Here is a 15538-nt window from a genome sequence, read left to right on the forward strand (position 1 = left end):
AGGTTAGTATTAAGGGCTGTCAAGTAACTAAGATCGATGGACAGTGTCAGGGTAAGCTAAGGAGAGCGTACGTTTGAGTAGGGACATCCCTAGCTTGAAACAATGCAGTTAGTTCTACAACTTTGAAGTATGTTAGAAATATGGGGATGCATGCCACTTGGGTTTTGTGCAGTCAAAGAGCAGGTGGTCCCCCTGTGGAGTTTCACACATTCGTCCACGCATGCCAGGTGGCAGAAAGGACGGAAGGGGAAGACATGGTCTCATGAAGATCAGTGGGCGAAAGCTACTGAAGATCCCTATAGGGCGTCACTGCCGTTGAGCAAGAGAGTTAAACCTTGAGGAGCCTCGAGCCTTGCAAAGACAGTGGCTTTGGGAGAGCAGGGAGGCAAAAATAGGAAGCTACCTGACACTCTGATTCAGGGTATACAAGTTTGGCTGATGATCCAACATTGGACTGTTTGCCAAGATAACTAAAACAATTGGCCAGACAGAGCTCCAATTCTATGAAAGCAAGCTGCGGAGGACATGGGCCTGATCACCAACAGTGACCTGCAGAGAAGAAGCCTGTCTGCTGACTTAGTGGTACCTGGACCCAGAACACCAATTCTGTGAAGCAGCCCTGATAATCACTGCATTATTGTGATTTTAGTTTATCATTGATATTTGAGTTAAATAAGGGAAAACACAGAGGCCAAGGCAAGATCACAGCATAAATGAATTTATTCTTTTATTTCTTTTCCAATGTATTTACAGGGTTTGCACAGATAGTTTTCATGTCAAGAGTGTCCTAAACCAATGGCTTTCCATTTATAGATGTACAAGTTTTTGAATCTTTGGGAAAAGTTTTAATGCATTCTGTGTTGTCATTTCCATCACTTTTTCCAGCGAGACCCCTTTTACATCTGCAATATATTTCGCAGAGATAGTAATGTTGTGTGGCTCATTCCGTACCTATATATAAAAAAAAAAATTACAAACAAATTACAAAAAAAAAAAAATACACACACACCCACACACACACACATATATATATATCTATTATATAAAAAAAAATCCTGCAACGAGACAAGACTTTTTTGAAGAGATTTTTTCATGTCCCGCGAGATGAGATTTTTGACATGAGATTTTTTCAAGTTCCACCCTCCTCTCAACCGTATTCCAACACGCCCACGGTCCAATCACATCTCATTCATGTGAATGCTTTTGCCAGACACAGTTCCTGCTCTGTCAGCTCTTATAAATTTTTACGTTTTCCTCACTTTAAGTTCCCAATTAAAGAAGATGTATTATGTCCTAATCTTATTGAAGAATTTCATTCCAAAGGGTTATCAACAGAACAAATGAGTACACAGGCGATCCACAGGCGAAGTCAAAACGAATTAACGCGAAAATTGTTGATCAGTTACACAGCCTATTGGTTAAATGCATATCAGTAGACTCTACTGAAACAGTTGGTGGTGATGGTGTGGAAGATAAAAACATCAATTTACAATATCACGAAGAATATCTACAACCGTTAACACCGTCGGGTCTTTCACAGCCCAAATTACTGTTGAAAGAAGGATGTATCTAAGAAAGGTAATGTAGTACATCTTCAGGGGATAACATTAGACAACAAAGGAGATCTTGATATGCCATTTGTATTAAAACGTCAACCATTTTCCGTTAGAAAAGATTTTGCAAAGACAATTAACAAATCACAGAGACAAACATTCGAAAAAGTCGGTTTATTTATTAGAGAAAAATAAACAAAATTAACTCATGGGCAGTTATACGTTGTGTTGTCACAACGGAAGTCCAAACACGGAATCACAATTCAATGCGATATTGAGGAAAATGTAATTCAAAAAATTGTTTTTACTGAAGTTTTACAGTAAAAGTGTACGTTTAAAAATATTTGTGTGTTAATTTCAGAGCCAAACAGAATGAAATCATATCACGCAATGAAAAACTCGAACGCAACATGAAACATAATTTACTTTCAAATGATTATGTTTTGCTATTTTTAATATGGTTAATTACTCACTGTAATGTAAAATAGTTAGTTCTATTATGCATATGTAACAATTCCCATGAAAATAACAATCTGTTTAAATTGTGCATCCACATCCCCATAAGCAAGCGGTGCCGGCCTGGGGGTTGGTTAGCGAAGCCCCCCTAGTATATATGTATGTGTGTATGTATTTTATATATATATATATATATATATATATACACACACATATATATGGTGAAATGCTACTGCCTCAACTAATAAGATATTCTTGGGTTTAAAAAGGCAATTTTTAAAAAATTTTTAAAAATACACTGCTGCCATTAAGTAATACAAATCAATATCATTTTTGTCTGTTGTTACTAGCCAGACAGGGCACCAACCTGGCAAAGCAGTGCCAGGGATAAAGAAGGCAGTAGGCTTTGTAATACTCAGAAGGGCATGTCTTCTGGATTGCAGTAACAAACACAGGCAGTTACAAAATTGGAGGGCACACAACTAATGCCTCTCATTCAAAGATTAACAGCACACGACAGTTAACCAATATAAGAAAACAAATCTAAAAACGAAAGTCGATATTAACATGCATTCCATAACAGCTGGCAATTTTAAGTCATTAATCATTTTTAACATGTAATGAATGGTACCTGTTTTTCAGGACCAAGTGCTGGTGAATCCGTTTCAAGGCACAAGGACTCCAATGGCAGTTGTTTGACTAGTTTTTGCTTCTTGGAAAACAGGAACAAAGTAATTATAATACATGGTTAGTTACTTAGAATGATTAAATATACTTAGACTGAATAACATTTTTAAAACCATTTCACCCAATTCAAGGCTGGGAGGGATTGCAGGGGAGTTGTAGCCTACCACAGAAGAGTCAGACGCAAGGCAGGAACTAGCCCTGGACAGGGCACCACTCTACCACAAGGCTGACTTGTACATAACCCACATTCGCACTTGGGCAAGAGTTAATTTAGAGTTGACGATCATCGTGAAAGTGTCAGCTTTGGTGAGGTGGGAAGAAAACTGAAAGGAACTCAGACTCAGAAAACTCAGAAGAACACCCATGCAGACACGGGGAAAATGTGTTTGCTGTTTGTGCAAAGTATTTATAATGAATATCAGTGATGTTTGTAATTCAACCAATTCTTTTAATATATACTATTGTCACACACGTGCGCATGGGAGGCAGCTAAACGGACCAAAAGGTGGTAATTCCAAGACAGGCCAGGGGGTGGCAGGGTGCAGTAAACTTTTCTCTTTTATCTCTGCAGACCAGACATGGGAAACTCTGCCTGATTTTGATGATGTCACTTCTGGTTCTGGGCCCGATGATGTCATCTGGAGCAGAAACCAGAAGTGACGTTCTTGGGACCAGAACCAGAAGTGACATCACTTCCGCCGACCAGCCATAAAAGAAACCCAACCACCTCTTTACAGTTAGTTCTGTTTGTGGACTCAACCTGTACACTTCTGTGCAACCAGAAACTTCAAATTTGCAGCCTAAATCAAGTATACGGGTGGCTGCTCCAAACCTCTTTTGGTGTCAAGATCTATTTATTTCACTCTATATATTCGAGTCTGAATACCAGCTCACACACTGTAAACCACAGGATTTCAGATAATTGTGTTTGAATTAAAAAAAAAATACACAAGTTTTTTAGTGAGTGATAATTCTGTGAATAGTAAAGCAACACTAAGTACTCTTAACTGAAAGGGCTTGAATTTTGGTTTGGCTGTGATTGTGTGATGCAATCACACAGATATGGCCCAGATGTTTCCAACATTGTGTAGAGTTCATGCCACAAAGAACTGAGGCTGTGTGGACAGCACAGGGAGGCCTGCCCAGTATTCCTATAATGTTCCTAAGACTTTGCTCAGTGAGTGTGTATTTCATTGTGCCTGATTGCTTTTGTTTTAATAATATGTTTTGTATTTATGCTGTACTTCTTTTTATTCATATTATTTTTTGTAATTACTGTATAGTGCGCTGGCTCACAAGTGCAAGTGTGCTCAAAAAGGAAAAACTGAATTAAGCTGAACTTTACCAGTTCCTGAGTGTCTCTTGTCTGAAAAACTGTATCTCTCCCACAGCACAAAGGCCTATGTTTTGGTTTACTTTGCCTGTCTAATTTGGTCTACAAAGAGTGAATAATGAAAGTGTATCCATGAGTGAGCCCTGTGATTACGTGGTATCCCTGCAGAGGGGTGCCCTCACTGCAATTAAATTTTCAAAGTTAGCTGCATGGACAGCTTTGCTAACTGCAACCTTTATTGGACTAAGTATGGTTAAGAAAAGTTTAAGAACCCTTTACCTAAATCTGCTGTTTACCTGTTCACTTCTAATAATTGATGGAGGGATAGAGAAGTAGTAGCCAGCTTTCACTCCTTCCAGAGCCACAGAAGGCTTCCCGTCAAAAGCATGCAGCAAAACTTTCTCTGCACCTGAAAAGCAAAGAAGCAATACGTTAAATTGAGGATATTAACATCAATCTGAGTGTTTTTTTTTATTATAAGATTACTGTATTATGTAAAGCCTATTTGTATTTTACTGCAGCAGTGCAACATGACTTAGTGTCCTCTTCCTAAAAATATTTGAATGACAGTATCTTTGTGCCACATATTTAATTCAGGCAAATAGCACATACTTACTTGAGCTAAAATATTTTAGCAAGGCTAACTGGTCAAAATGGAACATATACCAAAATAATAAATGCTGCTAAAAGGTAATGTGTTGGTGTCCAAATGCTTACCATTTTATAAACTACAATACAAGAAACAAAAGTACCTTTCTCCTTTAAAAGATTTATAGTGGGCCTCCCAGCAGATCTTGAATGCACATTTCTGAAAGACAAATCCTTTGTGAACAAAAAAAAGTAGGCTGGCTAATTAACACATACAATAGCTATAAAACTGTAGGCCTTATTTTGTCATTCTAACATTTTTAAGTTAAAAAGGCAAATATTTAACAGATATATTAAATCATAGTTCCTTTCACATATTTTTTTTCTCAATTAAGGGTGAGCCACAACAGCAAAACACCAACAAACACAACCATGCAAAAGTTTGAAGTCACCCAGAAATGTTGTATTTTTGATAGAAATTTATACTTTTATTTTTGTTTGTTTTTAAATCAAGATAACGTTAATCTCAGAATCATCTTTCCTCTGTTGCAGATGACACTGGCATTTGACTTGTATTTAAAGTTAAGAAGAAGTCAACTGAGGACCATCAAGGTGTTTGTTTCTCAAACTACAATTTTCTGATGTCCTTCTCTTACGCAGTTATGTATTTGGACCTCAGACAACCCCCCCCCCTTCCTTTTTTATCCTGGCAGTAACAGACACCATTGCATGTAATCTGCAGTTTCCATGCAATCTTTATTTTGGAAAAAAAACACAAGTAAACTGACATGTTTCCTGAGAAAGTGGCATCATTTTGGCCATTTTTGAACCCAGGACTGAACTTTAGGAAAACCAGTGCCTTGCAATACACATGAACAGGATTACAGGTTTCACTGGTGTTGGTGCAGTTAGAAAGGCTTCTCTAATAACCAATTAGCATGTAAACAGGTCTAATTAAGGATAAGCTAAGGGAGTTGAAGGAATTGCTGCTGAAAATGAGGCTTTGTAGCCATATGTGAATAATAAATTAAAAATCAGTCATTTCAAGCACTAATAGCCATACTAGTGATGCCTTGGCTATATTTTTTAAATCAGTGTAATGGTATCTTGATCAAAAAGGTATTAATTTCTATTAAAAAAAATACTAAATTCTGAATATATACAATACATGCCATATATATTGGGGACCCATGCCCGGCCGGGACTCCCCTTTGACACTGGCACCGGGGGAGCAACCATGGGATGCACACTACGTCCCCCCAGAACGTGTGGTGGCAGCCCTCCTGGGTTACATCGGGGCAACAGGCGTGGGACTTCAAGGCTCAGACCTGTTGGGCTCCGTGGCCACCCGGAGGAGCGGCATGGCTTAACGAGCCCCTGTGGGCTAGAATGCAGCCACACCCGGAAGTGCAGCCTAATTAGGCCAATTACCACCTGGAGCATTTCCGGGAGGGCTACAAAAGGAGCCTGCAGCCACTACTCAGGGTGCCAGAGTGAGTAGGAGTGTTTTTGGGACTGTGACGTGCCCCATGGCTGAAAAAAAAAAAAAAAAATATATATATATATATATATATATATATATTTCTGTTTATTTATACCTGTGCCTCCGTTGTCAGTCTGTCTCGGGTTGATGCCTATATAGTGCCTTCTCCCACTATATTTTTTTATATATATATATGACATATATTGTATATATCCGGAAATTCTGAATACTCAAATACTTCCGTCTTTCCATCCTTCCAAACCCTTTTAGCCAGAGCAGAGTGACAGGAAATATATACTGTAAAAAGGATTGAGTGTATATATGCATTATGTGTTGCATGCTATGTAAACTGTGTGCATGTTGTGCTGCCATTGTATCCCAGTCACTGTTCTGCAGGTCAGCATTTCATTGTACTGAGAACACATGACAATCGATTTAAACTTGACTTGATTTGACAAAAACCAGCCTTACAAAGGTAAATCGTAGCATTTAGCAATTTCAATCTGGTGAATCAAAACCTGCCGCTGTGCGTCTTTTTGGGAATCAGTGCCAGCAAATCGAGGAGTGAAATCCAGTCCCACCTATTAAACAAACAAACTGTATTGCAGAATCAATAAGAAACCCTCAGACACAGGCAATGACAAATTCACATTGATGCTCTTGGCTCTAAAGTACCCCCGCATACATATTTACAGAACAATAATCAGTGACCGCTGATGTCAGGCTATTGTAAAGTTAAATGAGTGTTAAGCACATCATGCACTGTTAATATCTATGCTGTAACAACAGTGTGTTTTACAACTTGATAAAATGTGTCCAAGTATGAGCTTTTCTGTAAAGTCCTGTTTTATGCTGTGATAACATAGAACATTTATAGTATGATCTGGAAAAATGCACTCAGTGATTCCTGTAGCACTGCTATTCTATTATGTTAGAAGATATTTTATTTCTTACAGTATTCTTTAATATTTTTTTCAACTAGATTTTTAAGAAAGGCCTTATAACAAAACACAACTTTTTCCCCAAAATTCATAGAAGAAAATTCCTAACAACACAACTCACAAAAAAGCAGACAATCTCTGCTTGTTGATCACAGTACCAAAGAGAACAGATGCGATAACATTTTCCACAGATGTAAAAATTTGCAAGTAGCTGTTTCACTGTAAACTACACATATGATAATACTTTTCAACTTTAACATATTAGGACATGTTATACTGTGTCTCTAGATGCAAACTTCAGCTAAAAGAGTTCCAGTTATGAGTAAGTGACCATCATAATCACCCACAATCATTAACTATAACAACATCAATCAAAACATCATGCTGGGTGTGATCTGTCTAAAATGTTATACATTTTAATAGAAATCTTACCTCCCCAATGGCTACCAAGTGACCTGCATATTTTTGTATAAGGGGACTTGCAGCATCCAAGTCCTGATAAGAAAAACAGGATGACACAACTGTCGATACAACATCATGAACTACTTCTTACTTTAGTAAAAATGACAGAAATATTAAATATGTTTCATGTACAAAATGCAATCATTTGTTTTACTATACTTAAAATTAAAGCAATATTAGTTTTGTACAGACTATTTAAGCCATGCATCAGTACAACACAAAATTGTGTATCACTAGTCCTCAAGTTTTATGGACGTTTTAAATATAGACACACAAAACTCTGCTCACTGTTCACAAAATACAAAATCAGGCTTACTTAATTAAAAAACCCCACACCAGTGAGGCCTAGAAACATGTGGTAGGCCTCAAACAATCAAAAGTAAGCGTAGCCTCAGTCTATGGGGCCTGCACAAACCAAAGAACACCAAGTGTGTTTTTTTCAGAAATTTGTCAGATGGAAACCTGAAAACCCCGACACCAAAAATCACAAAAATAACAGGATATATTAACAAAAGATTTAAAGAAAACAAACACACACACAACAAGAATGTTTAAAAAGTTGACAAAAACGCACCCCGAATGAGAACAAAGTAATCCAAAGATAAAATCAGGAAAGCGAGAAAGAATTAAAAAAACATCTGAAGAATTAACAATGCGCCAATTAACAGCTCAACACCACTAATTCCTCTGAAAAGCACAGATGCTTCTTGGCCCATTATAAAGTGTCAGGGTGGTCCCCACCTGCAGCATTAGAGAGCCCTCCATGCTGAGGTTTAACATGCAGTTTAAAAAGACCATAGCAGAATAAACATACAGAACAACAGCAGCCTAACTAAATTTGAGAACACATTAAATGAAAATAACAAACAGGCATAAACAAGAACATTAACAGAAAAATAACCAAATAATAATTAAAGAAAAGTCAGGAGGATAACCAGACTTAATTAAAACAAACAGAGGCGAGGGCCTCAGCTCTGGTTAATCCGTAACAATTCTCAACAGTATATCGTGATCTACAGTACAGATCATCAATTACAATATGAGCAATTTGTAGGAAGTGTTAACAATTGTATTTCATAAACAATAAAAATTATCTTTTCAAATAAACAATCAGAGCGATAAAACCTAACATCAGATATTCTTATCTGCATACCCATTTATATTACCTCTAGCGTGGCACTTCTTTGATCTTCAGGTAAGACACCCTGAACTGGGTGAACCCCTAAACAGGGCAGGACAAAACCAGGAAATCTGCAAATATCACAATAGGTGACGTTTACTAGACAAAATAAGTTTAATGTATTAATTTTTATTAGCAATAGTTTAGCACGTTAGCAAAAATGTCCGCCTAGTTAGTGACAAATTTAGAGAAGTAATTTGAAGCTGGTTTTGACCACACAGATCTCACTGAAGCTGAGGTGTAAAACTGACTGGCTCTTCTGTAGTCAGACTGATGATCCTATAAACGTCTCTCACAGTCATCCATCTGTTTTCTGAACCTGAGTACTTAATACAGAGACACAAGAAAACTGAGAAATGAAGGCAAGAATCCACTCTGACGGACACTACGCACTGCCCTGTGTAAGACCACTAATGATGTATCAGTTCAGCTAACAGTAGGCTTTTGTGTTCTGGAAAGAAACCCATACAACACAGGATACACATGGACATTACACAAAAAAGGGTACATTGGCTGGAAATCGAAGAGTCTCTCTGCACTGGACTGGCACTCCTTTGTGTAATGCACTAGAAAACAATACAAATACAGCAGTGATTACTAACCCAGTCCTGCATAGAATGTTAAGGTGGACCCCAGATACATTTTACACTAAGTGTGACTGTAAGAAGTTAAATAAAAATGAAAATATTTAATGCACATATTGAAAAAAATTAAACAGGATGTGGTTAATGTACACAATACATAAATACTTATCAATTAAGTGATTTCAGTTTTAAAAATAATTCTGAAGACATATGAATGTTAATAAGGTATTTCTAAAGGTATTTATGCTTTGTGGTACCCAGCGGGGGTTCATGCCTGGCCGGGAGGCCCAGGAGGACCAGAGGAGGGCTTGTGCCTCCTCCAGAACACGAGGGGGCATCCTCCCTGGATGCTGTGGGGGCCACGAGTATAGAGCTTGGAAGCTCAACCCTGTAGGGGCCCGTTGTCACCGCCAGGGGGCGCCCCGATGCCTTGGGAGCCCTGGACCTCAGTACTTCCGCCACACCCGGAAGTGCTGGGGGGAAGAGGATTGGGGACACCCGGAGGACTCCCGGATACACACGACAGAGGTTCCGCCACACAGGGGTGTGGCTACAGAAGCCCTTAGGATGCATCTGGAGTCCATCCGGGGTGTATAAAAGGGGCCGCCACCCTCCAGTCAGGGGCAAGAGTCGGGTGGAAGAGGACGAAGCTTGGTGGAGAGGAGTGGAGGCAGACTAGAGACTGTGAGAAGGCATTGTGTTGTGGCCAAGGACTTGAAGGGTGATTGGTGCTGTGGCACTGGGTTTGTGCTCACCGTTGTAAATAATTATGTATAATAAACGTGTGTTGGGTGAAACCATCGTGTCTACCCGTCTGTGTCCGGGCTGTACCCCACAATGGCATCCCAGATGGGACTCTCTGCCTGATATAAGGCAGGGACTCCAAAAAAATAATTTTGTGGGCAGTCCGGAGCAGCAGGTTAGCCCACACACACGCCGCAGGAGCAGTGCATGCACAACCCCGCGAGAGTGGTTCACCTCATGGCCCGCCACCGGTCCAATAAACGGCCATATTCCCCTGGTGCGGGGAAAAGATCCAGGACGTTGCTGGAGTGCAGCGAGCTCCAGCACGCACACTGTCGCTAAGGACGTCCGGAACAGCAGCATGGCGAGGACAGCGATACAAAGAGACGAGACCCGGGAAGTGAGTGCCCTGCCTAATGGCGATCAGCCCCGCGGGGGCAAACTTACCTTTTGTGTTGCAGGCAGGGATTGCCTGGGTCCGCGTCAGTGGGAGCGATATGTCGATCCTCAGACTGTCGTCGGCGCCGAAGCGGCAGCATGCAGTGCCACGAGGAAGGAGTCGCTGCAGCTCGACAAGCCGCAGCAGCTGCTAGGTTCCAGGAAGGCACGTCACCGCACCAGGAGACAGAGAAACAGAGCCAAAATGGCCGCGGACCGGAAGTCACTCCCAGAGACAGGCTCGGGATTGGGCGGTGTGTCTTGCGTGTCCGCCGATGATTGGATGGAGGCGGGCCCAAGGAATGTCCATCCCGGGCCGAGGAAGGACCCGACAGGGCCTGTGGGAAGGCCCCACAGAGAGCAGCCAGCGGATTGGCCTGACGAAAAGGTAAGGCAACCGCCGACTGACAATCTGTGCTTGCTCACGGCTCTGCGTGAGTTGAAGGAATGCCTCCAGCCCGCGGAGTCATTGTTTCAGGTGGTGCGCGTCCTCCGGAGAGGATTGAAGGAGCTGGAGGTGAAGGCGGCCACGTCCGTGATGACGCTGCGACAGTGGGCGGATCGGCGCGGCGCTGGAGTCTTCAGCCGGAGGGACGCGGCGGGGACGGTAAGTGAGACCGACCCCGTACAGAGAAGGGGAGATCCCACCGATGGGGCCCGTGATATCAGTGATCGGAACCATGTCGGTGGGTCTCCGACAGTGGATGCAGCAGTGCAGGCTGCTCGTGAGGTAAGGGGAGCAACAGCGAGAGGGCAGAGCGGACAGGGGCTAATGAGTGCCCTGGATCCTAGCGCCTGACACCCCGAGCCCGCGGCAGTCTCCCGTCGCTCTGCATGGACGCAGACAGGAACGGGGCTGCATGTTTGTCATGAGCAGACTCAAACCGTCAGGGTGTCCAAGAGGGAAAGGAGGGATCGAGGGGTGAATGCCGGTTCCTCCAACAGGAAGGGACGTGCAGCGGAGTGCGCACGTCCAGAGAAGGGCCACTCCCCAAAGCCGGTGGAATGGAGAGAAATGCAGGCGGTCCCGTCAGCTGGAGGGACACGCAACCCGCGGAGGGGGTTCCAAACAGGCAAGTTCCAGGGTCATCATCAAAGGAGGGAGCGCTGCCAGTGCGTGGCACAGAGGGACACCAGGGAAGGGTGTCCAGGCAGCGGCTCTGCCCCCGTGTTTCTGTGTGTTGCAGGATTGGGCCCGAGACGAGCAGTAGGACCTGCTTCGTGGGAAGCCGACCCTCATCGGACGGACTGTCTGGCAGGACGACACTTCGCTGGCGATGGGGCAGCCCCACAACCGGCTGAGGCTGCGAAGGCATGAGCAGTGCTGAACAGAGGGGCACGTAGACCTCTGAGAGGGTGCCGAAGAAGAGAGTTCCAGGGTACCGGAACGGACCCTGGACAAATAGTAGAACCCACTTCGGGGTTGAACCGCCCTAACGGGGTATGTCGCTCGGACCAACGGATATTCACTGGCGATGGGGCACTGTGGTACCCGGCGGGGGTTCATGCCTGGCCAGGATGCCCAGGATGACCGGAGGAGGGCTTGTGCCTCCTCCAGAACACGAGGGGGCACCCTCCCTGGTTGCTGTGGGGGCCACGGGTATAGAGCTTGGAAGCTCAACCCTGTAGGGGCCCGTGGTCACCGCCAGGGGGCGCCCCAATGCCTTGGGAGCCCTGGACCTCAGTACTTCCGCCACACCCGGAAGTGCTGGGGGGAAGAGGATTGGGGACACTCGGAGGACTCCCGGATACACCGACAGAGCTTCCGCCACACAGGGGTGTGGCTACAGAAGCCCTTAGGATGCACCTGAAGTCCATCCGGGGTGTATAAAAGGGGCCGCCTCCCTCCAGTCAGGGGCAAGAGTCGGGTGGAAGAGGACGAAGCTTGGTGGAGAGGAGTGGAGGCAGACCAGAGACTGTGAGAAGGTACTGTGTTGTGGCCAAGGACTTGAGGGGTGATTGGTGCTGCGGCACAGGGTTTGTGCTCACCGTTGTAAGTAATTATGTATAATAAACGTGTGTTGGGTGAAACCATCGTGTCTACCTGTCTGTGTCCAGGCTGTCCCCCACAGCTTGTTAAAGATTTATGTATTATAGACTACAGTTCTATAATAAAACCTCTTTGTTGATTTCATTTCAATTAGATGACATCTCTACTCTTAGATTTAAGCTTTAAACCAACAGGCTACAACTTATCATATACTGCACCAACTGATCTAGTGTATCTATATCGTGTATATGCAGTATGTGTGTTTATAGTATAAAAAAGAAATACATCACAGAAAAGGGAGTATGGTATATATCAGGTATTCTGCTTTGTTTCTTCTATTACATAAAATGAAGTTCTTTAATTTAATTTATGTTTGTTTATCATGGTGCTGGAGATTGGTGACATGTTTTAGGTTAGTAGGACATGTAAGTAGAAATTTCATTGTACTCTTGTGACAACAGGATTATTACTACTCCCACTATCAATGCAGAGATATAAAAGTTAAGTACCTTTTTGAAAGCTCTATTATCCTTTCAAATTCTCCAGCGTGCTCTGCAACAGCAAGCAAAGCAAATATTCCTTCCTGCATCAAAAACACAGATTATTAAAAACAATAAATGTACTTTACTGTCCCCCACATCAATGACTGAACATTAATCGATTATCCAAGGCAAGGTCTAGAGGGTTCTAAGATTAAAAAAGAAAATTGGAGTCCAATACTAATATCCAAAAACTGAGCGTCATAAAGTAAAAATGTCACCCCCTTTGCCATGCTGATGGATAATACAACATTAAAAACATAATAAATTGAATGCATTAGTAGTAATTTACAGCATCTAAACAAGATGCCAATAACTTTGACTGCTGACTTTGCTATGTGTTCATCTTTCAAATGACACAATGAATGGACTCGATAGATAGATAGATAGATAGATAGATAGATACTTTATTAACCCCAAGGGGAAATTCACAATTTACATATATTTATAATCTATATATATTTATATTTAAAATATACGGCACATACAGTACATGAAGCAGACAAACAACCTTTATATTATGTAGATCACCAACCACTTTACAAGTGCACATCCATTACATAAGTATTTTTGTTTTGTTTTTTTTAAACAATTGGGGTTCAGGAATGGGAATTAAAGAAATAACACACTGGTTTATGTTTAAGAAGCTGGACCATAACACTTCACTTTTGATCAAATCTGTTATTTATTATAATCTTTTTAGTTGAAAGAACTTAAAGGAGTTGATGTAAAAATGTACCTTTTGGGCTCTTTGTAAAACATCTTCAATATCCTGAAATGTGGGAAGAAATATTAAGAAATGTTAAAAACACAACAAAGGACTTCACTTATTGCAATTACGCAAAGCTGAAAGTTCTCATAGAAAAAGCCGAGTATCACCCATTTAACCAACATTAGAACTTTTTTTTTCTCCCACTATTTCATTTTAGCTGACAACTGTCAAGATGCAAGGTCAGGTTGCCTCCTAGGAAGCCACACTGAACTGCGTCATTGCCTGGTAACACCTCTACAATCTGCTTCATTCTTTGCCAGCACAGTTTTACCACAAGCCCTACTTCACCGGGGTCGGGGTCGTCTTAACGTATGGGCACACTGGGCTGTTACCAGGAGGCCCCACGAGCATAGGGGTCCCACGTTTTTTCTGATGCCTATGTATGTTTCTGTTTTGCCCCGGGGCCTAGGATGCTGTTAAGATGGCCCTAACCGGGGTCACTGAGAATTTAACCTGCCACACGTTTTCCAACTCCATGAGCCCAATGCTCCACCAACGTCCGCGCACCCAGGCAGATGGGGAAGCATTGGTGGAGCTGCAGAGGTAGCAGTCTCACCCTTGTACTGCCCATGCAAGGGGCACTCCAGACTGCAGATCACAGCCTCAGGACTCTCCAGCGACTCCTCAGAAAAGCCAAGTAAGTCCGTTTTAGGTCTTCGCGGTGCTTTGCTAAATCGGACTGTAGTTCCTCTCCCGAGGGCTGACATCAATGCAGTGCTGGCGCTGAGCGCCATAAGAGACCCTCCGCTCTTTACATGGCACTTTCAGATGGATTGCCATTGCTGCACCAGATGGTATTTGGTTTGCTGTTTATATTGGCACCCCTGCTGCTGGTGATATACGAATGGTGAAGAAGCATCACTAACTGATGCAACTCGCTTACATTAATAATGGACATATTGTTAGAATCCATTCCCAGCAATACATGAATGACACGTGTCAGTCCTTTAAATTAACCTGCACTTTCATGAGTTCAATATGTAAAGATTACAATTCAGTTTTTTTTCTGCAAACTTACACCGCTCTGAGCAAAGCTTCCGTGAATAGCGCTTTACAGAAATAAAAAGAAACTGAAATCACACAAATGAGATTCGAAGAGCTGTAAGTGACGGCCTTACTGTTGGTCAACTTCTGCAGCGGACATTCACTGTGATTTATGACAGAAGACACCACGAGGCGACACTCCACCTTCATTTAAACATAAAACGACAAGAACTAAAACGAAATCAAACCCACCAGGCTTTTTTATTATTTAAAAAAAAAACGAAAAGGCTCGTCGGCTTGCCAGCATATTTTGTCTCGTGACGTGGGGTTTAAAAGATTTGTAACGCCAAAGATTAATTTTAAAGCCACAGCGTCTAATCAACACACCAGCGATTTAGTGTTCGGCCGCCAACCACACGTAAAACACCGCCTGCTAATTAAAGTAGCAAGTTATGCCGTAAGCACGGAATTTAAGGAAACTTACATGTTGAAATTCTGGAGCTGACAGGTGACAGTGGCAGTCGATGAATCCTTGCATTGTCCGAAAGTTGGCTTGCTAGATAACAAACGGATGTGTTACATCTTACCAAGAAAGTACTAGATTGTAATTATTTCATGAGGTTTCTTCGTCGTGAATACGAGATGCCCGAACATGCGTTTTGTTCTCTCTTGTCCTTTCTTTATTTTTTGTTTTCCATTTTTTAACCAGGAAAGTACACAACTGTTTAAAGTGAGGGCCACGTGAGTCCAACGAGAAAGAACAACATCCGGGTAACACACGTCAACCCGCCAGTCCAATGAAAC

At 42.3% G+C, this 15538-nt stretch overlaps 1 protein-coding gene across 3 annotated transcripts; it reads right to left on the minus strand.

Moving 5' to 3' along the window:
• Positions 1-722: 722 nt before the first annotated feature.
• LOC114665618 (putative deoxyribonuclease TATDN3) lies at positions 723-15505 on the minus strand. Of its 3 annotated transcripts, none has more exons than XM_028820224.2 (10): positions 15219-15505; positions 13718-13750; positions 12949-13022; positions 8670-8754; positions 7474-7536; positions 6572-6681; positions 4782-4837; positions 4326-4438; positions 2641-2718; positions 723-951 (listed from the first exon to the last, which is right to left on the minus strand). In XM_028820224.2, exons 1-10 carry the CDS (start codon positions 15270-15272, stop codon positions 808-810), a joined length of 810 nt encoding a protein of 269 aa, XP_028676057.2. In that variant the 5' UTR covers positions 15273-15505; the 3' UTR covers positions 723-807. The 3 variants fall into 3 exon arrangements, with proteins under 3 accessions (XP_028676057.2, XP_028676056.2, XP_051775467.1); XM_028820223.2 differs by having other exon boundaries at positions 2641-2721; XM_051919507.1 differs by lacking the exon at positions 12949-13022 and having other exon boundaries at positions 2641-2721.
• Positions 15506-15538: the final 33 nt, after the last annotated feature.

The sequence above is a fragment of the Erpetoichthys calabaricus genome, chromosome 15, assembly GCF_900747795.2.
Source record: "Erpetoichthys calabaricus chromosome 15, fErpCal1.3, whole genome shotgun sequence".
In the NCBI taxonomy this organism is placed as follows: Eukaryota; Metazoa; Chordata; class Cladistia; order Polypteriformes; family Polypteridae; genus Erpetoichthys; species Erpetoichthys calabaricus.